Source organism: Teleopsis dalmanni, chromosome 2, assembly GCF_002237135.1.
Source record: "Teleopsis dalmanni isolate 2A chromosome 2, ASM223713v2, whole genome shotgun sequence".
Lineage (NCBI taxonomy): Eukaryota > Metazoa > Arthropoda > Insecta > Diptera > Diopsidae > Teleopsis > Teleopsis dalmanni.
Genome location: NC_051847.1, coordinates 2,082,306 through 2,108,321, shown reverse-complemented (window position 1 = coordinate 2,108,321; position 26,016 = coordinate 2,082,306). Strand labels below are relative to the sequence as shown.

General features: G+C 29.1%; 3 protein-coding genes and 6 non-coding genes across 14 annotated transcripts in view; 4 read left to right on the top strand and 5 right to left on the bottom strand.

Annotated features, from left to right (window-relative positions):
- Positions 1-35: 35 nt before the first annotated feature.
- Positions 36-120, bottom strand: LOC119686633. The gene has a single exon (XR_005253031.1). It is a non-coding gene; the product is annotated as a small nucleolar RNA Me28S-Gm1083 (small nucleolar RNA).
- Positions 121-399: 279 nt separating this feature from the next.
- LOC119678820 (H/ACA ribonucleoprotein complex subunit 4) lies at positions 400-4,268 on the bottom strand. The gene is made up of 6 exons (XM_038090882.1): positions 4,134-4,268; positions 3,663-4,025; positions 3,174-3,425; positions 2,663-2,937; positions 1,969-2,382; positions 400-1,123 (listed from the first exon to the last, which is right to left on the bottom strand). The coding sequence occupies exons 1-6, from the start codon at positions 4,144-4,146 to the stop codon at positions 917-919; spliced, it is 1,524 nt and encodes a 507-aa protein (XP_037946810.1). The 5' UTR covers positions 4,147-4,268; the 3' UTR covers positions 400-916.
- On the bottom strand, positions 2,493-2,627 carry LOC119686622. Its single transcript, XR_005253021.1, has one exon. It is a non-coding gene; the product is annotated as a small nucleolar RNA snoR639/H1 (small nucleolar RNA).
- Positions 4,269-6,575: 2,307 nt separating the features above from the next.
- Positions 6,576-8,541, top strand: LOC119684219 (borealin-like). Of its 4 annotated transcripts, XM_038098212.1 has the most exons (6): positions 6,576-6,719; positions 6,868-6,926; positions 7,006-7,412; positions 7,477-7,603; positions 7,812-8,211; positions 8,280-8,469. In XM_038098212.1, exons 3-6 carry the CDS (start codon positions 7,191-7,193, stop codon positions 8,467-8,469), a joined length of 939 nt encoding a protein of 312 aa, XP_037954140.1. In that variant the 5' UTR covers positions 6,576-6,719; positions 6,868-6,926; positions 7,006-7,190. The 4 variants fall into 4 exon arrangements, with proteins under 4 accessions (XP_037954140.1, XP_037954141.1, XP_037954144.1 ...); XM_038098213.1 differs by lacking the exon at positions 6,868-6,926; XM_038098216.1 differs by lacking the exon at positions 6,576-6,719 and having other exon boundaries at positions 6,818-6,926; positions 7,827-8,211.
- A 990-nt stretch (positions 8,542-9,531) lies between these two features.
- On the bottom strand, positions 9,532-9,603 carry Trnaq-uug. The gene has a single exon. It is a non-coding gene; the product is annotated as a tRNA-Gln (tRNA).
- Positions 9,604-11,049: 1,446 nt separating this feature from the next.
- Trnaq-uug lies at positions 11,050-11,121 on the top strand. The gene has a single exon. It is a non-coding gene; the product is annotated as a tRNA-Gln (tRNA).
- An 841-nt stretch (positions 11,122-11,962) lies between these two features.
- On the top strand, positions 11,963-12,034 carry Trnaq-uug. The gene has a single exon. It is a non-coding gene; the product is annotated as a tRNA-Gln (tRNA).
- Positions 12,035-13,353: 1,319 nt separating this feature from the next.
- Trnaq-uug lies at positions 13,354-13,425 on the top strand. The gene has a single exon. It is a non-coding gene; the product is annotated as a tRNA-Gln (tRNA).
- A 9,537-nt stretch (positions 13,426-22,962) lies between these two features.
- LOC119678732 (protein argonaute-2) overlaps positions 22,963-26,016 on the bottom strand; it is a 31,379-nt gene continuing 28,325 nt past the window's right edge. For 2 of the 3 annotated variants that reach the window (XM_038090738.1, XM_038090740.1), the window contains 4 exons: positions 25,622-25,961; positions 24,872-25,557; positions 24,635-24,804; positions 22,981-23,119 (listed from right to left, as the gene is read on the bottom strand). In XM_038090738.1, the coding sequence (XP_037946666.1) occupies positions 22,981-23,119; positions 24,635-24,804; positions 24,872-25,557; positions 25,622-25,961 (1,335 nt within the window). Of the gene's footprint in view, positions 23,120-24,634; positions 24,805-24,871; positions 25,558-25,621; positions 25,962-26,016 lie in introns of all 3 variants that reach the window. The other variant, XM_038090739.1, reaches the window with a different exon arrangement.

The window sequence follows — 26,016 nt, the reverse complement described above, 5'->3', positions numbered from 1 at the left end:
TAAAAAAATCTAATTTAATTAAAATTATATTCTACAATCTATAATCAGAAAGACCAATGAATTTCGCGTTCAACAGAATTTTCTTCAGTTAGGGGCGAAAGTTATTGCTCATCATACATAAATAAATTTATATTTGAATAAAAAACTTTAATATATATTATTATTATCAATATTAAAAATTGATATTTACCTTTTCAGTCAACGTTGTTTTGCTCTTTAAACTTCGTTTGTAGCAACAAATATCTTAGCACTTTGGCTATTCCAAAAAAAAAAATTTTTTTTTACTAAATCACATAATAAATAAAGATAGTTTACCTGCACGTCGCAGAACTGCTTACATAGTAAGTATGCTAAACTTCTAAATTAATTTTTTAACTGTTTAAAATTCAAAGCCAATTGTTACTTGCTTTCAGAATTGTATTTTATAGAACTTCTATATTCATATCTATAGAATATATCTATTAAGTAAAAACTTACAAAATATAATTACTTATGGCTAACATTATAAACTAGTTTGTATAGGTTTACATTCTAACACATTACGTACATAGGAATATAATACATCTAGATTGTAAAATGCATTGAAGTTACTTAAATCAATGTACAAAATAGAGTGCTTTACAAAAAGACATCTACTCAGACTTTACGCACTTCACATTTCCTTCACTAACTGTTTCTAATCCTTAATGGAAGTATGGAGAATGGTAATTGTTTATTTTATTCTTGTTTTTAGGCTTCGTAACCGCATCCTGAATATATCAGTATATATGGAGAGTAAATATTCCTTCTAAAGGATTAATCTAGGATTCGATCTTCTCCTATTTTATGTGTATTTAAAAGGGTGTTCAATCAAATATGCTGCATATGATTGAAGTGGAGGAGTCTTTAGATTCGAAGCCGACAGTTCAAATGATTTTTATTCATTTTCTTGAACTCTTTCTTTATCTTTATCCTTCTTCTTTTTCTTCTTCTTCTCTTTCTTTTCACCTTCAGGTGCTTCATCAGCTGCAGGCATGTCAGTTTCTCCAGTTTCTGCAATATTACTTTTCTTTTTCTTCTTCTTTTCGCTTTTCTCTGTTGGTAACGCTGAAGTTCCCTCCGCACTAGATGTACTTAGCTTGCGCTAAAAAAAGAAAAGAGAATACACATTTTATCAATGTTTTTGGGTTAAACAAAATAAAACATATAATGCTTTAGCATTGCCAAAACTTGAACCCTTCTCACACACTGGTATTGGAAGTTTACTAACAAATATTTGACAATGCGAAAGTTTAATGTTTATATTAAAACGAGTACATTAAAAGATGAGATGAATCAAGTTTGTCCAAATAATGTTTATTCAATTTGAATGTGAATAAAGGACAATATCCCTCTCAAAATTTCACTTAACTGTTAGTGGTGTTTCAGTACTTATCGTTATATTGCCGGATACAATAATTCAAATATAAAATACCCCCAAATTAAACCACATGAGAATTATAATTTGTATAAACATTTTCCTTGTTTTCAAAATTGTTGTTGTTCCTTTAAAGCAAAAAAACAAATAAAATTTTCTAAAAGTTTGGTTCTATTTTTTTTTTGTTACTAAATATGCACAATAATGTGGTAAGATTAGGGAATTCAAATTATTTGTAAGAACATGTTTTCTTATTTCGGACTATTGAGAAGAATTATTGGAGTTTTGAAAGTCTAATGAATTAAAATTAAACATATAATTAAGCCTGCTTTTGCAATACAAGCTGATATCTGAAACTTCATTTTTAATTTTCATATATCTTAATTTAATAGATGATCGTAGTGGTCGTACTTATTTATTTAAAAATGAACAAACATTTTTAGCGCCTAGTTTTAGTTTTTTAATATAAAACGTATAATTTAAAATTGATTGATTATTATATATTATATATTGATTGATTATAAAAAAAAACATAAACTACTTAAATATTTAGGTAAAATCATCATAATTACCTTCTTCGTTTCCTCATCATTACCATTTGCTGGGGAAGACTGTGCTGGTACTGAGGCAGGTTTCCTTGAGTTATAGTCAACAAAGCCAGTTAACCACTCTTTTGGTGTATTTTCATTTGGCCGACCAAACTTATCCAATTTACCAGCTGCTATAAGTGCTTTCTTAGCTGATGCTTTAGGACCCAAACCCCACTTACGTGGATATGTATCACGTTCCATTATGATACGCTTTATTTTAGCAACAACACCATGGTCACAAGAGGCCATTGTCGCAGTAGTCATTTGTGCAATTGCTAAGCAAACAGCTTCACCTTTTGTGGTACAGATCACAATTTCCTGATCCATTTCAATGCCATCTTCATAACGTAATACACCAGGTAACATAATTTTGGCACCATAGCAAACTGCATTAACCTTTTTAAATAAATAATTGAAGTTAGTATTAGGTATGTAGGAAATATGCATTTAAAAATTAAAATATTTGCTTTTTATATATCAAATGATTATTAAATTTGGTTTGAAATTGTACACCGAATAACTCTTTGTTTAGTTTGCTGATTTGCGCACAAAACATACACACATCGGTAAGTTTCGTGTTCCCAATCATAGTCACATAAAGAACTGGGGAATATTCTTCATGCCGGCTTATATCATGGGGTATTATATATTATAAAACGACATATTGTTTACTTACCGAACTATCTTTCATGATAATACGCTTATGATTAATCAACAAGCCTTCTAATGGTTTAATTACTCGTCGAAGCATTGATTCGTCTTTATGATTCTCATATAAATACATTGCATCGAGCACATCATGCATAGTCACCATACCATCACGTTCCGATTGTATACCGGAGCGTACACGTCTCAGTTCCAGCATTTGACCACCTACTCCTAGCACTAGACCCAAGTGTACACACATGGTACGTATGTATGAACCAGCCTCACAACTAACCCAAAAAACACCTTTAATTTTACAAGCAAACAAAAAAAGTTTATTTGAAAAAAATTCGTGTATTTTCGACTGCATCCGCAGTGCAAAAAATCTTTTAATGTCGCATTCTTCATTTTCTTTTTGTTTTAATACAGAAAATATACTATTGAAAAAATAAAACATTTCTTTGATTCAAGCAAGAAACGTTGAACTTTTTGGACAAATGCTTTAAATATTTTTTAATTTAATCTATAAAATTATCACTTACCCATTTGACGCTTTTCATCGTAGTCCAACAATTTGCTATCATAGACAGTACGCACTCGCAACTGGCGTTTAACAGCTGAAATAAGTGGTGGACGTTGGAATAGTGCTCCACGCAATTTCTCTAAACCCTGACGTACTTTTGCAACCGATTCTACTGGGCTATGCAATTTAAATACAGCTACGTACTCCTTTCCCGCGCTCTGCTGTGATTTTACAAGTCGTGTCGCACGATCAATACAAACAATCAGGCAGCCTGAGAACATACATATATGGTTTTATTACAAAATATAATACTTATCAACAATCAATACTATAATGGTACGATTGTATATCTTATATCGGATTTATGAATTTTTAATTTAAAAAAATATTTATTTTAGTTTTATTCGCTAGATTTGGGAAAGCACTTCCGCAATTAGAAGCATATTTATAACCTCTAAATTGATTGAATATTTATTCTAACCTAAAACTGTTGATGTGCCATTCTTACCTGTTACTTTCGGATCGAGCGTGCCAGAATGCCCAGTTTTTTCGCATTTTAGAATCTTCTTTATCCATGCTACAATCTCGTGTGAGCTAGGATTTGATGGTTTATCCACATTGATATATCCAGATTTAATATATTCCCTAATGTCGCGGTTAAGAGGTGACGCTCCATTTGCCAATGGCGTGTAGTGATTTGTGCGCACATTTAATTTATCAAAATTCTTTAATAAAAGTGGCCATTGTGACGTATCGAGCACAGCAGCTTTTGAAGAAGGCTTCACGGCAAATTCACATGACTTTTGAAGCTCACCAACGTCAGTATCTACTGGCTCCTGTTTAATTTTCTTTTTCTTCTTTTCCTTTGTTACTATAATTAGACGAAATAAAATAAATTCAAATAATTAACACCCGCGCAAGCGAAGAAATTTATATTAAAGCTATCAAAATCAAACGAAGTTAATAAAGAGACTCTTACCAACTTCAGCCATTTTAGATCACTATTTAATTTATATTATTTCAAACACGACACCTATCTTCACTTCCTCAAACGTCCACGCGCCACGGCATGAGGTTAGTAAAAGACCAACACTCTGACATATCTTTCGATGCACGTGTTTTGGACGTTTTTGACATGCTCTTGCGGAAAAAATTGTAAACTTTAGATAGCAATTTGTGCAAAGAATATCAGCAAGAATTGAAAGTAGAAATAACAGAAAAATTGCGTCAAAATTCATATAGGCCAAGTGCGAGTTCGAGTAAATTGATGGTAAATTGAGTGAAATAGTATATAATGTCGTTATGACAACGAATGTTGGTATTTACCAGAATTTCCAGTACGGTAAATTAGATAAAAATTAGGTTAATTGGTTGTTGCCATTGTGAAAATTTTATAAAATGTTTAATAAATTAATAAATTTATTTGAAAAGTTTTAAACAGAAATAATACATAAATGCAGTAAATATATAAATAAATATTTAGATAAGTGCAGTGCAAAAAATCCCTAGGAAATTTCAATTTACTTTATCTCATTTTATTCAAACTCGCACACGGCTCTAAAATTATTTTAATGGTTATGTTGCGTACATATTTTCTAATTAACAACACTTTAGACATTTTATGAAGTGTGTACTGGTAATTTCATATAAGAACACGTGCACTTATCAAATTCAAGCACGTTACTAGTTACGTGAATTGTAGCCCGTTGAAGCAGCACCTTCAATTGCATTTCATAGAATTTATTCCAACACATCATATAATAAAGGTGCAAACACACCAAAGCCAAATTTTGCGTATGAATAAATATTCACAGATAATCGTAACTGCAAAAGCTCTTTCTTTCGCAAGCGTTTGCTTTGGTGTGGATGCACCTTAAGATGAAATTCGAATACCAATATATGACATGCAATTGTTGTTGTACATATACTGCAATACTAAAATTACTGTTATTTAAAACCAGGGTTCTATTTGAAGTTTACAAGAATTAAACAATGAACATCTTCAATGAAAGAATTAAACAGACATTAAAAATATCTAAAACTATTCTGGCATTTGACATATGTTATTTGTTTACGTTTTGTATCGGTATATATCACATTCACACTGTCTTACTTAAGCGGTTTTGCTCATTATAGCCACAATTGAGAATAATTTATCACCCACAAATCTTTCATATAAATAAGTTTATTATCAATAAATCAGCTCATTTACGGCGAAAAATCTCGAATGTGCAACCCTTAAAAATAAATTTCTCACAAGGGAAATGACACGAAATTTGAAATATGTGTCATATATCAAATGTAAAACGTAAACAAACAAGAGCTGAGTTGTAAGCAAAGGCGCTGAGGAAGTAAATATTTAATAAAATACTTATTAAATATTTAAAATATTTACTTATTAAAATATTTAAATTATTTATAAGAAATGTGTTTATTAATTGAATATGGATTTGATATACAAAGTTTATATATTAATTATAAATTTAAATTTTTTGTGTTGTATATTATTAAATGAAATTGATAAAAGTTTTTTCAGTTGCATAAATGAGGTCATTATATTGTGAATTAATATAAATGAGCTAGTGCCTAAATGAGACAGGATAAATGTACTATTAGATATATAAAAAATGGGTGGAAACCGCATTGGTTGAGGTTGGCGATGGGCATATCTTGAAACTGCGTAGTATAAAACGAAATACTCCAATAAGTGTTAAATTTGTAAAATGCAATTAAAACAAAAAAAATTGACGTACCGTTAATTACAATCAAAATGCTTAGCTTGAAGATCTATTTATATTAATTCTGTTTTTTAGTTTTGTAAGCACATATTTGATTAAATTCACGTACAATGTAAAATCCGTCAAAAAAACTATTTAACAGATTGCATCAATAATGCTAAAATAACAACAAAAAATTTAATGACGCGCCATATGATGCCCGCGTAGGAATGTAAAAATTGCATTTACGATTTGCCGCTAGATAATATGTTTTATTTTTTTAATTCGTGCATTCAGTCTAAGAATTTTTAATTTTAATTTTTCAATTTAACATAAAATTGCTTAGTTCAGTGGAATTTTTCAAAATTCATTAACAAATCAATTATCGTTTTATTATTCTTTCTATCTTTCTTATACTCTCTTCATGTACTTCTATAAATTTTAAACTATTTATTCTCCACAATTTTCACATTTCTAATACTTTTTAATTTTGATTGAATTTTTGTTTACAATCTTTTGACATATGATTGGAAAATTCGTTAACATTTTCTATGAAGGTTCACAATAGTTCGCTCATTGCATTGATAACATTTTTTTCTAGTCGCTAGAGAAAGTAGTATTGTTGCATTATTTTATTAATTTTTATAATTATTATAATTGATGAATATATGTAATATCTATTTCTAAAAACTTTCTAATTAGTTTCTTAAATATTTCTGTTTGAGTACGACTTTACATATGCCAACTGTCAAAACACAGTGGTGACAACTCAAGATAAAATCGATGCCGCCAAATAGAAAAATTTCTGAACAGAAAAACGAAGTTCACAGCAAAGCAGCGTTTGTCAGGTTTGTACGACGCGGAGAAGTTGTAGTTGTGTTGTGTATAGTTTTTTGTTAACCTTGTTTAAACCGTTTTTTTTAAATCATTTTTAATCTGTAATAAGTTCATGATATTTAAGTATTAAAAATAACAATTGTGATCGTTTTTAAATAGAAAACTAACGGAAAACGAAGTTTACAATCCAACGGCGTGTGTAAAGCAGCGCGTTGCAAGTAAATTGTTGAAATTTTGTTGTGAACAATTAATATTTACGTACTTTAATTTTGTACTTTCCACTCTATACTATTTCAGATCTGTAATAATTGTATATTATCTAAGTACTTTAATAAAGCCACATTAGAAGTGAATATTCTGATTGTTGCCGAGAGTAAAAAATATTTACTTCGCAAAGGAAAAAGAACCTTGGTTCTTAATATATTTGTTTTGTATTTTAAAGTACAGAAATCTTGTATTGGCGAAAGTATAAATTAAACGCCATGCCGCGTACCAAAATATCCAAGACAACAAAGCGCAACCGTGAAGCTGCTCATCGTGAAGAAAAAATTCGTGATTATGAATCATCGGTGGATTCGGGACTGATAGCTATAGATACAAAGGGAATGGAGTTTGTTAGTGATCTAGAGAATGCCATGAAAATGCTTATAGATCGTACAAGTCGCCAGTTATTGAAAATGAAGTTTGGAGATTTTATGGCCTTGGTAAAAAATAATTACGCTTTTTCGTAAAATATTTATATATTTTTATAAAATATTTATCTTGTAGAATCTGAAATCTTTCAATGATTATTCCGAAAATACCAGTTCACTTGAAAATATAAATGCATCAAAATCCATGTGCAATAGCGCCACGCAAATGCGGACTTTAAAAGTGCCCAGTATGAATGACGAAGGTAAATTAAAGAATTTGTACTTAACAAATAACATAAACACTAAACTTGCACTCATTTCACTTAATAATTCATGCACACTCTATTAATAAAGTAAAAGCTAAATTATTTTCTTTTTTTAAATAATATTGGATGGGTGTTCACGCTTCATTTTTCTTCTGCATTTCTTGAATAATTACATAACAATACATAACAAAATTATGACTGGTAGAGGGCTATTTTACAGAGGACAGCACACGCAGTAGTTATCTTGGAACTGGTGCATTAACTGCTTATTTGAGCGTTCCTCGTAATACATTACAGCAGCAAAATTCGCAGCGCGGTCGTACACCCGGTCCACTAAGCTCAGCGCGTGCTCGTAAGCCTCGACGATCTCGCTCAGCCTGTAATATGCAGGGTTCAGCTATTAAGCCGAAGTTGAGCGCAATGTCAGATCATGCATCTCGCAGTAAAATGCGTACGCCAATAGCATCACGTTCGAAAGCATTAAGCGCCGATCGCACAGTTAACTCCTACCAATCACCAAAGTCACCGCCTACAGCATTTATGCGCTGGCCAAAACCGGGAGAAATGGTGTTATCCGTCTGCGGAAGTCCAGTAGTAGCGCAAGTGTTAGTATATCAATATCAATTTAGTGTGAAAGTTTTACTTTAATCGTTTAAATGTATTTTTGTTACAGTATGCCAGATAAGTTTGCCAATGTCAATATTCCAGTAAAAAATGGCGTACTGTCTTTGCGGCCCAAAAAATTAAATGAACTGAAACCAGACATTGTGGAAGCAATTGATCCTGAAACGCTTGATCAAATTAAGACACTTCACGCAAATCTTAACGTTATAATGAATATGGCAAACAAAGCCATGAAATAAGATTTTGCCAAATATTTTTCTATTTTTTCTAATAACATTTTTTTGTTAATTTATATTCTAGTAATTATAATATTAACTTATTTTAATGCGTTCTATTTTTTTAGTCAAATAAATAACATTATAATTATGAAAATTGCTTAAACTAAGAAATGTATTAAATATGCAATATACGTAAAATAATCTTTATTAGAATTTGTAACAAAGTACTTGGTAAATACCACACAAATATAAATTAATTCTAAAATGAAATATATTGGAGCTATGTACCACAGTTTGAAATCGATAATGAATAAAGTTTTGTGAAAATATTGGTATTTTATTAAACTGTTAAGAGAGTTCAATGTTAAGGAAAGCTTCAGGATTCCAGATCAAAAAGTAATTGTTGCATGCATGAGTATATAGAATATATACCAAAATAAAGATGGATATTGTATGAAGAAATTATATATATCATGTTGTTAAACCAAAAATATATTTATATGCTTTATTAAAACAGCTAATTGGAGACATGTTTGTTGGGCTTATAGTCATATTCATAAAACTATTCTTCTTCAGTTCCTGAAGAGAAGTCATTTTGTTTCTCTGAGCTTTCAGTGCACAATATTTTTTGTGTTGCATTCTGGTTTTTTGTTGTCAAAGAGTTTACAAACGTTTTAAGGGCTTATCTATGTTGTTGCTCTTTTTTTTCATATAATGACGTAACTTTCGGTAATACAGTAGGTTTATGTCCATATATAGATGTTATTGTGACGTAGTTATATATTATTTTTCAAAGAATTTGTTAATTGTAAACTTAAAAGGATGACAGAAAATTCTGAGCTTATCAATTTAAATTTTATTAATTTGCCTTGATAGATGTTTAAACATTAGTAGTTAAATAATCCACATCTATTTCTAAGATGCTTCAATTCTAAATTGAAAAATTTTTTCTTGTTTCGTTATAATAAAGAATAAATTTACATTTAAATCAACTTATTTTTATATTTTGTAGTTATGTTAATTTTGATAAAAGTTTGTATTTAAAAAAATATGTACAGCATTTTTACAAAAAAAAATTGTTTCAGGTTCTACCGAGATTTGAACTCGGATCGCTGGATTCAAAGTCCAGAGTGCTAACCATTACACCATAGAACCGTCTTGGTGGGGGTTGTCAACATTACAAACAGATAAAACAGAACTAATTCACAATTAAAATATTCACAATTGACTTCTTCCTAAATTCATATTTTTAAACAAACTTTAGCAATAGACAATTCGCATCATATCAGCAAAAATAAGTTCTATATAATGAGTGCTCTTTAACTACAGCAATTTCTTTTGGACAGTGGATTAAAAATATGTATATATTTTAAATAGTAATTTGATTTTAACTTTTATAATATAAATAATTTTATTTTAAAATAGTTGTTAGTTGACTTTTTTTATTATATTTAATTGATAAAAAGATTGATGTAAATAATCAATAGAAGATTGATCAGTATTTATCCGTGTTTTTAGTTTTATATATGTAGTAATATATAGAAGTTTGTTTAATCTTAGTTTTAAATACCAAACATAAATAAAATAAAATTTTAATTAAATATTTAAAACAAGTTACTTATAATAAAGAATTTGTGAAATTATTCAAAATAACAACGATTTTAACGAATTCTGTGCAATATCTTAAATCTGAGTGACTTAGTTTAACTCTTGAATTGGCGATAATTGTAAACACCAATTCATTCAACGATTCATTCTTCATTGACTTACACTTAATTAAATATTAAGACAGAATCCTTTCTTCATGTGTTCTGCATATTCCTGCACAGCTAACTAAAAAACAGACTATACCTGAGCAATGGAACACGGGTATTTTAGTAAAATTATAAAAAAAGTAACATTTCCAAATGTAATAACTTTCGAAGAATTTCACTATTAACAATATCTAACCAAACTATTTCAAGGGATAATCTTAAACAAAATCTCTACGTGTTAGGCATATTCGACACTTGAAAAGCTTGTGTAGTAAAAAGCATCGAAGATCATTAGTACAAAACAAATAAACGTTTTATACACATACAGAAATTGTGTAATATGGATCGATTAAATGCTGTGACATACAGAGTGATATAAGCAGACAGTATGTTCAATGAAACTTGCAGGGCAGCATGATGGAGGTTTTGATGTTAATCATCAAACACCATGTTAAATATTCATAAATAAATAAATATATAAAATAATATTATATTAAAATAATCGTAATATTTTATTTTAATTTTTTATTCACTGAGGAGTTGCGTTAATGAACAGTGTCAGTTTTTAGCACTCATTTTTGTGTTATGTACATACATCCATATATACACGCATAAATATTTTGTCCTATATTCTGCAGTATTCCCATACTTTGCATAATTTTGCTAAACAAAATACTTGCAAAAAATAAAAATAATTACAATTTTCAAGTAATAACTTGAAAATAATAATTTTTTTTATACAATATAAAATACTAAAACCAAAGAATACGTTTTTTTAACTAAAATGATTGAAGATCATCGCGATGTATCCCGTTTGAATAATAATTTTGACAGCATGGAGGCATATGGTTCTATGGTGTAATGGTTAGCACTCTGGACTTTGAATCCAGCGATCCGAGTTCAAATCTCGGTAGAACCTGCGAAAGCATTAAATTTTTTGCTTAGTATGAAAATGAATGAATTTATATTTTAGAACTTTTTTACTCGCTGAGTCTATAGGAAATATTTAATAATAAATCAAATAAGAGTACTAAAAACAGGAAAAATTCAGTGATGCATACAAGAATCGGTAAAATATTTAATGTGGTCTTCAAGGTCCAGTACCATATCTTCGACAAAATAATATCCTTAAAAACAAAAAACATTTCCGACTGGTTGCTACCAAGTCGTGGACAGGTTGTTGAAAAATACTGATTTAGTGCATTACTCAATCCATTATTGCTTAATAACAGCATCCATTTTAATACGAACCGTAATAATAAATATTAATATTTAATAATTATTTTAATGCTACATAAAGGATTTTAATTTACCCATTAACTTACCCCTGATATCACAATATTTACATATTTAGTCTGCATTTCAATTATTTTTCTAAGACAAGAGTCGGTACCTTATTAATAGACATAATATTATAATTAATTTATAATAATATTAATTTTGAATTATGTTGACTGATTTTTTGAATTCTTTATTACTTAAAAAAAGCCCAGATTATTAGTAGCAGTTGATAGTGGTAAGAGATATTGAAATACTCTATAAACTCAATGCTTTACCGATTATTGTTCATTTCGTTTGGTATTATATATGTATATGAAATTTGGATATCTTCCTCTTCCTTGCATATACAAAAATTTTTAAATATAGATTGTAAGGATAGCAGCAGACTTCAAAAGTCATTTATATTATTTTAATTTTAAATATGAAATTTAAGAGGAATATCTGAAAGACCCCAGTATTTTGGGATCGAGCGAATGTAGGGTTCTATGGTGTAATGGTTAGCACTCTGGACTTTGAATCCAGCGATCCGAGTTCAAATCTCGGTAGAACCTAGCGAAAGCGAATTTTTTGATTAATACGTCATTAATGGCGAGCAGCAAATCACTATGATGAAAACGACTGTGGTGTCCTTCGGTTAAGCTTTTCAAAGTGAGAAAAGCAAAAAAAAAATGGTTGTCAATGGTTGTTGTAACCATTGATAAATTTAATTATATTTGAATATGTTTTCAATGTTTGCGTCAAACATACTTGACATGACACATTTACCATTGAAGATGTCTTATTTTACTAATTCGAAAAAAATATTTTTAGTGGCAGTATCACTAGCATTTAACTAGTGATATATAGAATAGTGGATGGAATTTAATTTGTTGTTATTGTATTGTAACAACAGTTGTAAATTGTTTTATTCGAATTCGAATAATTCGAATTTTGTGTTTGCTCGATACTAAGCACACACACGTCAAATTTAACTCTCATGTTGTTTGTATGCATCAATTTCTTATCAGTTTGAACTTTTGATTCTTCCCGAACTGCAAATTGATATATGTAGTTTTTATATTACCAACATCGATAACTAGTAACTATAAGTAGACCAAATGGAGCGTTTACTTAATAATGGTTTGATGTCAAAATTTCCAACTTTAAATCTCGGTATCTGGAAAACTTAGTTATATCGACAATATAACAAAAAGTAAAAATTTACTCATAATATGTGACTTCACTTAAATCAGTTGTCAGTTGGTTGGCGCACAATGCAGGTACTTTTACTGCCAATATAGGACCCATACACAATTCTGATTTTTTAATACAATAATAAAAAAAAATGCTTTAAAAAATTTAATTGTTATATATATGTATTTTTTATTTTTTTACTGCATATGTGGATTGCAATGCTAATAAATCAAATTACTTCAAGTACTTCTCGTCCGTCCGCAAAGTGAGGTAACAATTGTCGGTACTATTATAGCATTCGATTCAATTTTTATCGTTACCGGTTTATACAACCATCAACCGTCGTCAGTCGAAAAATATAGCTAGGGGATTCATGCGCTTTATAATCATATACGTCTTAGAGTGTTTTCATACATTTAGTTACTTTTGTGAAACCTATTTATTTGAATAGAATAATGCTTAAATTTCTGTTAATTTATTTTTAAACCGAGTGTTCCATTTATCATAGATCAGTCAGAGCAAATACTTGTACAAGTATTCTGCGTTCTATTCCAAAAGCTCTAAATATATCTAGTCAACTTTGGCCCAGTCTGCTATTGGAACAGGGCATTATTATGTGAAATGGGCATTTTTGGATTGTATGAAAATTTAAAAGTACGTTTGGAAAAAACTGCTTTTATCGACGGCAACTCAACAAGGTTCTATGGTGTAATGGTTAGCACTCTGGACTTTGAATCCAGCGATCCGAGTTCAAATCTCGGTAGAACCTGAATAACTTTTTTTCAAATTATACTTTTTTTATTAACAAATAAAACATAGTATGTATTCGTTTCTTGCTCATATTTATTTATTCATTCTCCCGCTAATATTTAAATAAATTTTCAATTAGATTTTGATTTTGCACCATTTTTGTCATTCTTGTAAACTATTTTATTTTTGAAAATAGTTCAAACCGAAATTGATTGATTTATGTGCTTTGGTTTAGGTTCACTTTATTTGTTAAGGATTAAAATAAAATTTCGTGATTTCTTTTTAAATATTTATTATAAGTTGTCAAATAATTTTTGTTGTTAGTAAACTTAAAACTAATTTGAAATGCTTTTAGATTAGTATTAATTTTACGTGTGATTTATTTTGTTGTTAAATGTTAACTTAAATATTTCAATATTTCAAAATTTTTATTTTTGCTCACTTTTGATTGAATTTTAATGTTTCATCGTTTGTTTTATTAAAATACATAATCATACAAAATTAATATTACATATATATTTAGTTGATCTTTTTAAATTATTTTATTTTTATATTAATTATTTGCAATGTTTTTTTAATTTTTTGTTTTGTGTATATTTTTTCTAATTAAAAAAATAATTTGGCTTTTAAGTATTTTTCAAAAATAAATTTTTGCATTGTTTCGTTTCAAAAAATCTTATAAATCTTACTATTGATGTTAACTAAAGACGAGTAGTCGTTGCTGCTTTTTATGGCCGGTTTTTGGCCATTATTGCGAAAATCTTTCAGCCAGGCACAATCTATTTTTCATTTCATTAGTTTTGCTATTAATTAAAAGAATGAAGAAATTTTCTGAATTATTACAAAAAACATCTATCACCTTTTACTTTAGCAACTCTTAGATGCTTTCTTCGTCAGGCGACAGTTCTACTTTATAAATTATTCTGTAGTATTTTAACGTACTATTATAGACCAGTATTTCTCTACGCGTGCACTTCAAGAGAACAATGAAGAATTAGCCTTAAATACATTCTGTTGGATTTCAAACTAAGACGTTTCGAGTTTTTGAAAACCTTATGTGAGACGTACTCACAGTTATAGATGATTTGGATTCTCTCGACATTTAATTGTTTTTAATAAAGAACATTTTTTTCAAAACGGGTTTTTTATTGGGTGTTTTTTTTTTGAAGTTAGTAAATACTTTATACAAACATTTTCATTTTTAATTTTTTAGTGCTGTTAGCTGTTAATTTAATTCTTGTTTGATTTAATGTAAACTGAATTCAGTTAAGTAGGACAGAGCATGATATGCTATTGGATATTTGAAAAGTATAATTTTATTACTTACTTGACGATGGTGACAATTTACTAATTAAATATTCTTAGCATGATTGACTGAATTTGAATTGTTTTTTTTAGTAGTTGAGCTGCAAAACTTTACTGAATGAATGATTTCTTTTTGAACCATAATAACAAATGTATCATATATACATTCAACAAATACCACAGCAAAAATTAAAATAGGACTAATTCATTTTAATCTGTGATAAATATTCTTGGTATATCAAAATTTATTTATTTGTTGCAAATCAATTTTACTATAATTTTTTTAGATGGCCTATTGAAATCTAATATATTATTAATTTATAATAGAAGTTTTACCAGGTTTCAATATTGTTTGGCGAACAGGTGTGGTTTGTCGCTAGGCAGCAGTATATATATTGACATTCAATATATTTTAATTTTTATCCGTCGTACTTAGCAGTCATGTCTTGTTAATGCATTTATTATGTATTTTCTATTGGTTACGACTACTGGAACCTTTATTAAGTCGTCATAAGTTGCGACAATGACAGAAACCCATAATTACATGACGAAATTGGACTTATACACAATTTGTAGATTTTATGTTTAGAATATGAACTGAATGATGTCTGAAACTCAAATGAATAAAGCATCAATTAAATTATACCAATTATATTAATCATATCTGTTATATTGTATAGATTGGGAGGCGATTTCGATGTAACACGTACCGATTGCAACGAGTACTCGTATCTTGCTTATGTAGAATTTGCATACATAATCTTAAAGATATAAACTTAAAAATATATAATTGATTCTTGTTTTTAACTTAGTTTTGACCTTTTTTTTTTGAAAATTATTATGTATAATGGATTTATTTACTTTTTTAGAAATTAGTAGCTCCTTAAAGATCACCAAAGTTACAATATATTTCCCATATTTCGTTACATTAATTATTATTTTTAAGGTTTTTTTTTTCAAGATGTTTGTTTCATTATATTAAGTATAACTTAACTCTAAGTTTCAAAGATATAAATTTTTTTTAATCTTATTCCCGGCATACATATATGCGCAAAATTGTTTTAAAAAGTACACTGCGCAAAATTTTAAGTTATTTTTATCTTAGATTATAGATATTAATATTTTGCTACTTTTACATATTCATTGTTAAAAGCAGTCATTTTACATATAAGCGACATTCATATTTCATAAAATTACAATAATTAACATTTCTTCATATGTTTCATTAACGGATATTATTTACGGATATTGAAATGTTCTAGAAAATGATATGAGTGTAATTTTTTATATTGAATTTTTAAACCAAAAATAAAAAAACAATTTTATTTTAATTTTTTATGGAATAAGTAGCAAATTATATTTACATAAAATTATTTTAAATTATTATTATAAACAAGAAGACTTAAATTAATTTGGCTTAAAATTCTTTTCAGTGGAAGAAAAAATTGCTTGGAGTTTTTATGATAACCAATGAGAAACTTATGAATAATGAGCATGAGGTGCTTTGCAGAACAGAACCGATAATATTTAAAATAGAATATTTCAATTTACATATTTATTTTGAAAATATCAAAACCTTTAAAACATATATCACTCTATTAAATACTTGAAGCCAATTACTTTCATTAGGAAAAAGAATGTTTCGTACATATTAATTGAATCTCATCCTTCCCTTTTGGCTTCAAAATCTACTTATATCAAAATTTTATACGATAAACAATGTCGAAGAACTCTTTATTAAAATTGCAATTAACAAAGAAGTTACTATTTTTAAAACTATATAAAAGTGAGTTTAAATATTACTAAATCTTTTTGTTTTAATTGTTCGAATTAAAGAAAGTTCAGCTTATTTAATTGAGTACAAGAAAGCCTAAAAACGGTTACTTTGTATGCATTATAATTCTCACATTGATTGATTGACATTGGAATTAAAAGTCTAGCATGGAAATAACCGCTTGTCAAATGTGTGTTAAGTTTAAACTTATATTATATTATATAATAATATTTAATTCGATTTGAGTTTTTAAAGCATATTTTTTATCATTTCGATTAGACTTAAACAAAACTACGCTAGCATCTTTTGTAGCCGTTATAAATTGTTTTTAGTATTACTTTTAACTTTTAAGCATTAATATTCTTATATTTTTTATATTCAACAACATTGAGGAAACCTTTAATTTAATTTTTTTTTATGTTAATGTACATATTATTTATATACTCGTATATTTAAATCACACAAATTTTACATTTACTTTGCAATCGATTTATTATATTTGTTAAAGCTGCACTTTTACTTTAAAAATTTTATTTACTAGCAATCGTCACTTTCTAGATAAATTTTTTCTTTAATTGCAAAAAATACAAATACAAATACAAATAAAAATAAAAAGGAAAACTGTTTAAAAATTCTTGAGCTTAAATTTATATATAATTTTCATAAGCGTTAAAATTCTATAATGTAATTTCAAATAATTTATATATGTTATTTAGAGTAATCGATTTTTCATTTTTACAATTAAGCATATATGATTTAACTGAACCTAATTTTATATTCGTAGTTTATTTATTGCTTTTGTGATTAATATATTAAGAAAGAAATTTATGTACTCTAATTAAATAACACATGTAACCAGTATACAGAATTTGAACCAGATGCATTGGCAATAAACTACTTAGGAGGGCTGTAATATTTAACTCTTAGAACCCAAAGAGAATGGACTTAACAAGTTGGAAATATTACCGCTAAATGTTTACATACATTATTTTTTGCTTATTTTTTGATACTGTCTACACATTATTTTAATAAGTTAGTCTCTAATTTGGGTCGCTTTAAGTTTGGTTTAAGTGAATAGTCTTATATATAATAGAAAATGTATATCCTAGCCAAACAGCATTGAATTAGTATTAATATAGGTATGTATATGGTATTGTTTGCTTCATTTGGCTCAAAAAGTTAGGAAATTAGTAGTAATCCATCCAATTACCCATATGTAGGTATCCTCAATTATGAATATGAGATAAGAGTCGTTTCAGTTGCATTTACTATAATACGTTATTAAAATTATAATAATTTTATAAAATAAATTCATTATGTTTAAGTTAGCGTCTTTCACTCCTAATAAAACTGAATAATTTATCTTTCCAAACCTTCATATGTATCGTACTAAGATACAGTCTCTTATAAAACACTAAGAGAATGAGTGATTATGTCCAGCGTACGCTTAAAATACGGTCTATTGATACAGCAGTTGAAGACTCTTTAGTGTCACGACTGTGTAGGTTAACGTGATACATTGCTCAACTTCATTTTTGACATTTCTAACTAATATACCTAGCTACTGTACTTTAATCGTGCGTTAGGTATTAACGCAGCGTTATGGTAGCATCCTCTTCTCTACACTCAAGACTGTTTTGGATAAAGGTGCGATAAGAGCGTGGGTGTATCCTAATTGAAATTATTCTGAACCGAGGAACAAGCTCTTGGTCACTTCAATAGGTTAGAGTCAAATACCGATAGGGCTCATATAAGTATGTGCCTTCTGCTTGCCGCTCCTTCCGTTTAAGCAATTTTTATTGCAAATGCAAAATTTTCAAAAGTTGCTTAAATTTGTTTTCATATTGTTTTTTTTTAATATTTTTTTCATAAATATTAGCATAGTTTCTGTTATAATATTTCTATATAAAAGTTTCACAAACACATACAAGCAATATTATTGAAGTTTCGTTTTCTTTAAGTTTTTTTTTTATTTTATTTTTATAAAATTAAAATAGTTTTTATAATTTGTTTGTAGATTGTAGATTTTCTCTCAATTTTCCTAACACAATTTACTTATTAAATAATAAAATAAAGTTATGTATTATAAATAAAAGTTTTAAATTTATATCCCTTGTGTACATTTTTTTCATTATTTCATAAATTAATAAAATATGTTATTTGTAACTTATAACTAATTTTTTGTATTAAAACTTTTTTGATCTTTATTGTTAGAATTTAAAATATAATTTCTATTGGACTTTGTTGTTAACACAAACTATATAGGTGTTCAGTTTACTCAAATCTAAAATTACGCTACAATTAAAAATTATGTTTTTCAAATAACATATATGACAAATCCTAAATTGTGAGCTTGTCATTGTTATTTAATACGTGTGTAAGTGTTGAACATATGTATATCCAAAGTGGTCTTTTGTGTCTTGAATTATTAGGCTGGGTATTATGTCTATTGGCGTTTTCAATTGGTAAATCTGGATTTACTCTCGATCTATCAAATTTTGTTGTTCAATCGATCAACAACTTTTTTAAAGCAATCTAACATTTTCTTAGTCGTGTTAGTAGACATTTACATTTTTTACGAAAACATATATCGAGTCAAATCACAGTGTAATTTCAGTGTAATCTTGCTACTCTCGAAAAAACATTTAGAGTGTTATAAATTAATCTCAAGTGTTATACATTTTACCCCAGATTTATCAATTGAAGATAAAATTGCACTAAAAGTGCATTAAAAGAGCATCTCGATTAAAAGAATTACTCCGAATTTATCAATCGAAAAACGCCATATGTAAACTTATAATAAAATTATTTTAATTATTTAAATAAGAATAATAAAATGATATAAATAATGTTAACTTTTACTGTGTCATTGGAGTTTATTTGAAACGTTTAGAATTTTCAAAACATTTTGGATTGTGGTAGTGACTTCAAATTATAATTAAAACAATTGAAATGGGGAAATAAAATTTGTGGTGTTGAATTGTTGGAGATATGTATTATTCTTTTAATTCATATTAATTAATAGAGCATAAAAATATATGTTCATATATCTGATTGTTTATGAAAACATAATGTGGCATCATATCAATTAATAGGTTCAATATAAAGTTAAAATTAGATTTCGGAAGTCAAATTATTTGAGAAGCACCTAAGACATACTTTTTATATTTCCCTTTTAGTATCAGCTTTTTCACTGGAAATGTCTTCTATATAATTAACCATAAAAGTTTTGTTTTTTTTTCCACAAAAATCTTTTTTTGAAACTATTCTTAATTTTTTTATTTTTTGTGTGATTTGATGTTGTTAGCTGACATTACTACTTTTGTCTATTTTAGGTGAGAGATCACTTCAATGCCAGAAGGTTAAACACCTTCTTAAGCCGTATATATCATTGAACTTGTATTCTGATAACTTTCCAAATATAATTGACTGTTCTAACATATTATTCTGTTATTCGAAAATTTTGTTGATCGATTTGCGAGTTGCAATTATTGAAATTTTTTACTAAAATAATATAACATTCATTTTTTGATATTGATGCATATATATGTATATATTTTTCATATTTCGTATAAATGAAACATATTTCATAGTAATTTTATTATTTGAGTCTTACATTCCAAAAGACGATAACCCTATACGATAACCGCATAAACTATTCTTTGATTCCAATAAGCTTACGAAATAAACTTAAGTGTAATATAATTATTATACATGCTTATAACCAAATATTATAATTTTATGTGAACAGAAATTTAATCATACCCTTTACCAAATAAAATAACTAAACAGCATTAACAAAATTATAAAAAAATTCAAAATATACATTTAAATACATTTTTATATTCTGGAAGCATAAGTTTGTTATGGTCTTAATTCGGTCAAATTTTGCTTGATATATTGCATTAAAGATTTTGCCAAATACTTTATAATTATTATCACGTAAAAATTGTAAGTTTGAAATTAATTGTTATATTCTTTTGTTTGGCATTGGCATTGCTTTTAAACAATTTATAAGGTAGTTCTTTGGAGATCAAAAATCTTTAAAATTACAAATAAGTAAAATTAAAGTGTGATATTAAAATGATTGAATTTATATATTCGAATTTAATATTTGCGCTTCCAATCACACAGATGCAAGATTATTTATTCATTATTGATTCAAAATAATAATATATATAATTTATATATTTATGAATTACATACATTATAATTGTTTGCCTTTAAAAGTATATATATATATAAATTTTGTAATTTAAAGGCATGTATCACAATGGCCGAATTAGCATCTAAATATACTGTTTCGAACAGCTATTGGAAAATAAAACAACAAGATAAGTTGCTCTACATACTCATAATACATACATGAACCGTCGCATAAAAGTTATAAATTAAAATATACAAAATTTGACCTGCCTTAAGCAACACCAAACTTAATACTTTCGAAGATACATAACTTAAGGCTAAAGTGGCATATAATAATGAAATGTTATTTTTATCAGCATTAATGGCTCCAAAATAAAATTAATTATTAATAAAATACTTATCGCTACATAAATATGGTAATTTGTTTCATTAAGTGTGCTAATATAAAATAGTTTTCCGACTTTCAAATTATTATAACATATGTAAAATATTAATAAAACTATGATCAAACTTATATTTGTTATAGAACTAAGATTAATCCAGGATTTGTGAGGCTTTAAAATAAATTGTTTCAATATTTGCTTATAACTAAATTGCTGCTAAAATGATTTACATACAACTTACTAAATTAAAATTTTGGTTTAAGGGAGCACGTGTGGAATATGTGTACATTAAAATTTGTATAAGTTTTTGCTTTCGTGTTTTGATCTCAAGATTTCATTAAAGCTCTTTTGGTATTTGGAGTAGTATAATGGTAGGAGTAGTTGGGGAAGTACTAGGATTGTTAAAAACTTATAAATATTGTTTATTCGTATTAGTTGTCTGCATTTGAATGTCTGTTCCGCTTTTAAAATTTCAGCAGCAACAGGTATTTTATATATTATATTACTACATGCTGATATTTATACACAGATGCAAGCATAAGCGGAATAAAAAATGGGTTCAAATCGGAAACTTTGGCATGAAAAATAAAAAATCAAATTTAGTAGAACCCATTTTTCGAAACTATATGAGAGACGTACATGTGCTGTGTTTTCTTTAGAATTGAGTTTTGAGTTAATTTGTTTGCAATAATATTTACAATTAAAGGTAGCTAAGTTACAGGACTCACTATTTATATTTTTATATTAATTTTTGTATCTACTATATGGTGACCTGCTATATACTGTTTTGTATATATTTCTTATAAAAAGTTAAATAGTACAAGAGTGTTTTAAGTAACATATTAAAAATAGTCTTCATATAAAATATTGAGTATGTGTGAGTTATAAACTGCCTCATACATTGAGAATAAATCTTAAAGAGTAGAAATCTGAAAACAAACACAATTTGAGAAGTATGCCAGAGGGGACGCGGGTTGCAATGCTGGTCACCTATAAAAACTTGCAGCCAGGATTTTTAAATGCACGTTTTGAAAGCTTCAGGAAAAAGCCTAAATTAGTTATTGATGAAATGAGTAATAATAAGGCCAGAACTACGTCACAACACTAACTTAGACCTTACTAAGACAATAGATGACTTTGAAGAACTTGTCTTCTTCACAAGTAAAAAGATTGTTAAAAGTCTTTGTCTATTTATTGCCAAATGTCTATTCTCTAATTGATCAATAATATTTAATTTTGTGTCAAAAAATGGTTTAGAAGTAGTATTACGGTACATGTATTAACATGCGATCCAGGATCATCTAATGTTTTCCTGCTTTGAGGTTACTTCAGAAAAAACATTTTTTATTTCAATAATTTAGAAATGTATCAGTGAAATGCTAATAAAAATACAAACCAAATCAAAACAAAAATAATAAGGTTTCTGATTTGAAATCAAAAATCGAATTCGAAAAATCTGACTTAAAAACATGTACGCCCGTAAACATGCATATGCAGTAAAAAAACAGACAAAAACAACTAAACAAATATTTATTCCCTATATTTTCGTTAATAATAAATTCTCTTAAGCACTGATCAAATTAGCAAACAACGAAAAAAGTTATTTGAGATAATCGTTTTGCAATTCAGAACAAAAATCTTAAAGAGGATGAAGTGCTGTTTGAGTGAAAAAATGTTGCCAGCAGTAGCAACTTCATACCATAATTTTCTTGTACGCAGAGATTACTACTCTTTAAAATTTATACTCAATGCTTTATAGTTTTTTTTATATAACTTACATATTAATTACTAAAACTAAAACTGTCCTAATCTTCCTTAATATGTTTTACTTCTACTTCGGCTTGATATTCGAATTGATTTCTTCGAAATGTTGGGATTTTGGAATATTTTGCACTATTTGGACTTGTAAGATTGTTTGCACTTAAAACTACTTGTTTTTCTGTTCTTCTTTTTTTTTTTGCTTCATTTAAGCAAAGTACATAACCTTTTTCGTATCTGCATGTACAGTTATAGCTCGGGCCATAGCTCCAGGAGTACGATCTTCAGAGCAACCACTTTGGTGCGAACCTTCACCAGAATCATGTTCCTTTTCTACCAAGTGATATCTGCAAAAACATTTAATTATATATTAATTATTAACGTCAATACCAATTATTTAAACTTATTATATATTCCATAAGATACATTTTTTATGTTATGTTAATTCCAACTCCGAGTTGTGAACAGTACTTAGTCGTACATGGCTTCAACTGGCGTCAAGAATGCCATTTGTCGTATACAAGGTGAGATGAAAAAACTGCAACCAACTTCAGACTGCTGTCATTTCTAAACCGCTCGTCCCACAGCTGTCAGATTTATTCTAGTGACAGCTCATTATATTGTTTACAAGCGCACAAAAGCATTTTGGTGGGAATTTTTCAGAAAAAAAGTTATTTGTGATGGAATTCAAGCGTGATAGTGTGATTGCTTTGCATTTGGCTGGAAAACCACAAGTGGCTATCGTTAGAGCCCTCCAGCATTTAAAAGTGAATAAATGTTTTGTGTCTCGTACCATCGCTCGTTACTATGATACTGGTAGCGTAGCCCGACGTCAAGGAAGTGGACGAAAAAAAACAGCAACATCGGCAGAAATGGTTCGAAAAGTGAAGAAGCTAATTGAACGAAATCCGCGTCGCAGTGGACGAAAAATGGCTCGTGAGCTGAACATATCGCAATATGCCATTCGGCAAATATTGAAAAATGAGCTTGGACTAAAGCCATTCAAGTTCCAAAAAGTGCAAGATCTTACTGATGCGCAAAAAAAAGTTAGACTCGAAAAAGCTAAAGAGTTGCTTCGCTTGGCCGAAAGTGGTAAACTGCCGAATTTGGTTTTCTCCGATGAGAAACCATTCGTTATCCAGCAGTTTGTAAACAAACAAAATGATCGTGTTTACTTGCCAGAGAGGTCAGCTGAAAATTTGCAACTTCTGTTGGCCACCACAACTCAAAAGCCGGCCATGGTGATGGTGTGGGCCGCCATAACAGCCGATGGTCGCTCGCCGCTCGTATTCATCGACCGTGGGGTCAAAATCAATGCGCAAATCTATCGCGAAAATATTTTGGAGGGAGTTCTGAAGCCCTGGGCACGCAAACATTTCGGCCGCAGACCTTGAACATTCCAACAGGACTCAGCACTATCGCACTCAGCACGCGCCACCCAAGAATGGTTAAGAAATGAGGTTCCTCGCTTCATTTCCACCGCACAATGGCCACCAAAATCTCCGGATGCCAATCCGTTGGACTATTGTGCCTGGGGTATTTTGGAAAGCAAGGTTGGCACTAAAAAATACCAAAGTGTCGATCATCTCAAGCAAGCGCTTCGCCGAGAATGGGACAAAATACCACAGAGCCACTTTCGGGCAGCGTGTGATGGTTTCATTGGCCGTTTGAAGGCCATAGTTCGTGCCAAAGGTGGCCAATTCGAACAATTCTAAACCGATTCTCAAATTTGATGTTATTTCCGACATTTTTTGCTTTCATTCAATAAAATTTAAAAAAAATGAAAAAATTATGGCGTTTTACTTTGTTGCAGTTTTTTCATCTCACCTTGTATATCTAACAATTGTGTTTTGTGTACTCACCTAGCTCTGAAGGCAACCAGATGAGCATAATAAGCGGGTGCTGGTATTGATACAGAACGTGTGCATCGCACGTAGGTGTGGCATAATTGATATGTGAGACATTGGAGCTCATCAGAATCGAAGTGATTGTCATCCCAAAGAACATGGTAATGAGATGGTCTGCTAGTACCCTGGATAACACAAAATGTACCGTACATTATTTAAAGTTTTCATTTTAATCACATATGAAAAACTTACTTGTATACCCTGGTGACTGCAAAGATAAAAATCAAATTCTGTGGGATGTGTAATTCCGACATCCACTGTAGTTCCAGCTGGTATATTACCAGATTTACCACTTTGTTCTTTTTTCTCAGCACAAAATAGACGTGTATGATGACGTTTCTGTACGACTATAAAAGTTATACCAGGACGATATTCAGCCTCTAATTTAATGCATGCTTCACGTATAGCCGTCAATTCGTATTGTAATACATGCGGAAATTGACCTTCAGAGACACCGTCACGATATAAAATAATACGATGTGGTTTGTAGCCACCAGTTGATTTGTAGAACATAACAAGTAATTCACGCACCATACTGCTTAACTCCTGTATGATTTCTTGACGATGTTGTTGTACACGTACTGTCGCTGCATAACGTGAAGGATGAGCATCCATTGAGCCGACTACAGCAGCAATAGAAGGTTTTTTATTGTCACCAGCCGGTGGGTGAGTAACATCAGCGCCCAAAAATATTACAGGCTCGTTAAAGACTTTTGGACGTATGGAGGGTACAAGTATTGAGTTAATGCCACCTAATTTAACATTGATTTTGAGGCAAAGATTTGAGAGAGTTTGTGGTGAAGTTTTGTTCACATTTTTGGCTTGAACGCATTGTGTTGCCATGCCGAGCACAGTATCGCCAACGCGTTTTACTTCAGCTATTATTAGACAAATTATATAAATTAAATCTAAGCGTCATATTAGAAATTATATGTTTATTACCATATACTGGTGTTTTTCCGGGTAACACAACAACAACCAATTGTAATGCTACAAATGAATTCTTTAAGTATCTAAACATTGGTTCCACTTGATCAGGTCCAGTAGCATATTTACAGAAGCAAGGTTGCCCAATTATCGGCATGCCAGCATCATTCGAGATCTTTTGTAATTGTTGGGTGAAATTTCGTAGAGCATCTTCACGCACCGTGCGCTGTGGTGCAAAGCAAGCTATGGCCCAAACACGTATCTCTACGCCAGTAAAAAACTGCTTACCGCGCATATCCCATACTCCTTGATTGGGTGACGCTAAACTGACTTTGTTTTGAGGCGGAAATAGTTGCTATTTTAAAAATTAATGAGAAGTGAATTAATAACAAGATATATATTATTTAGAA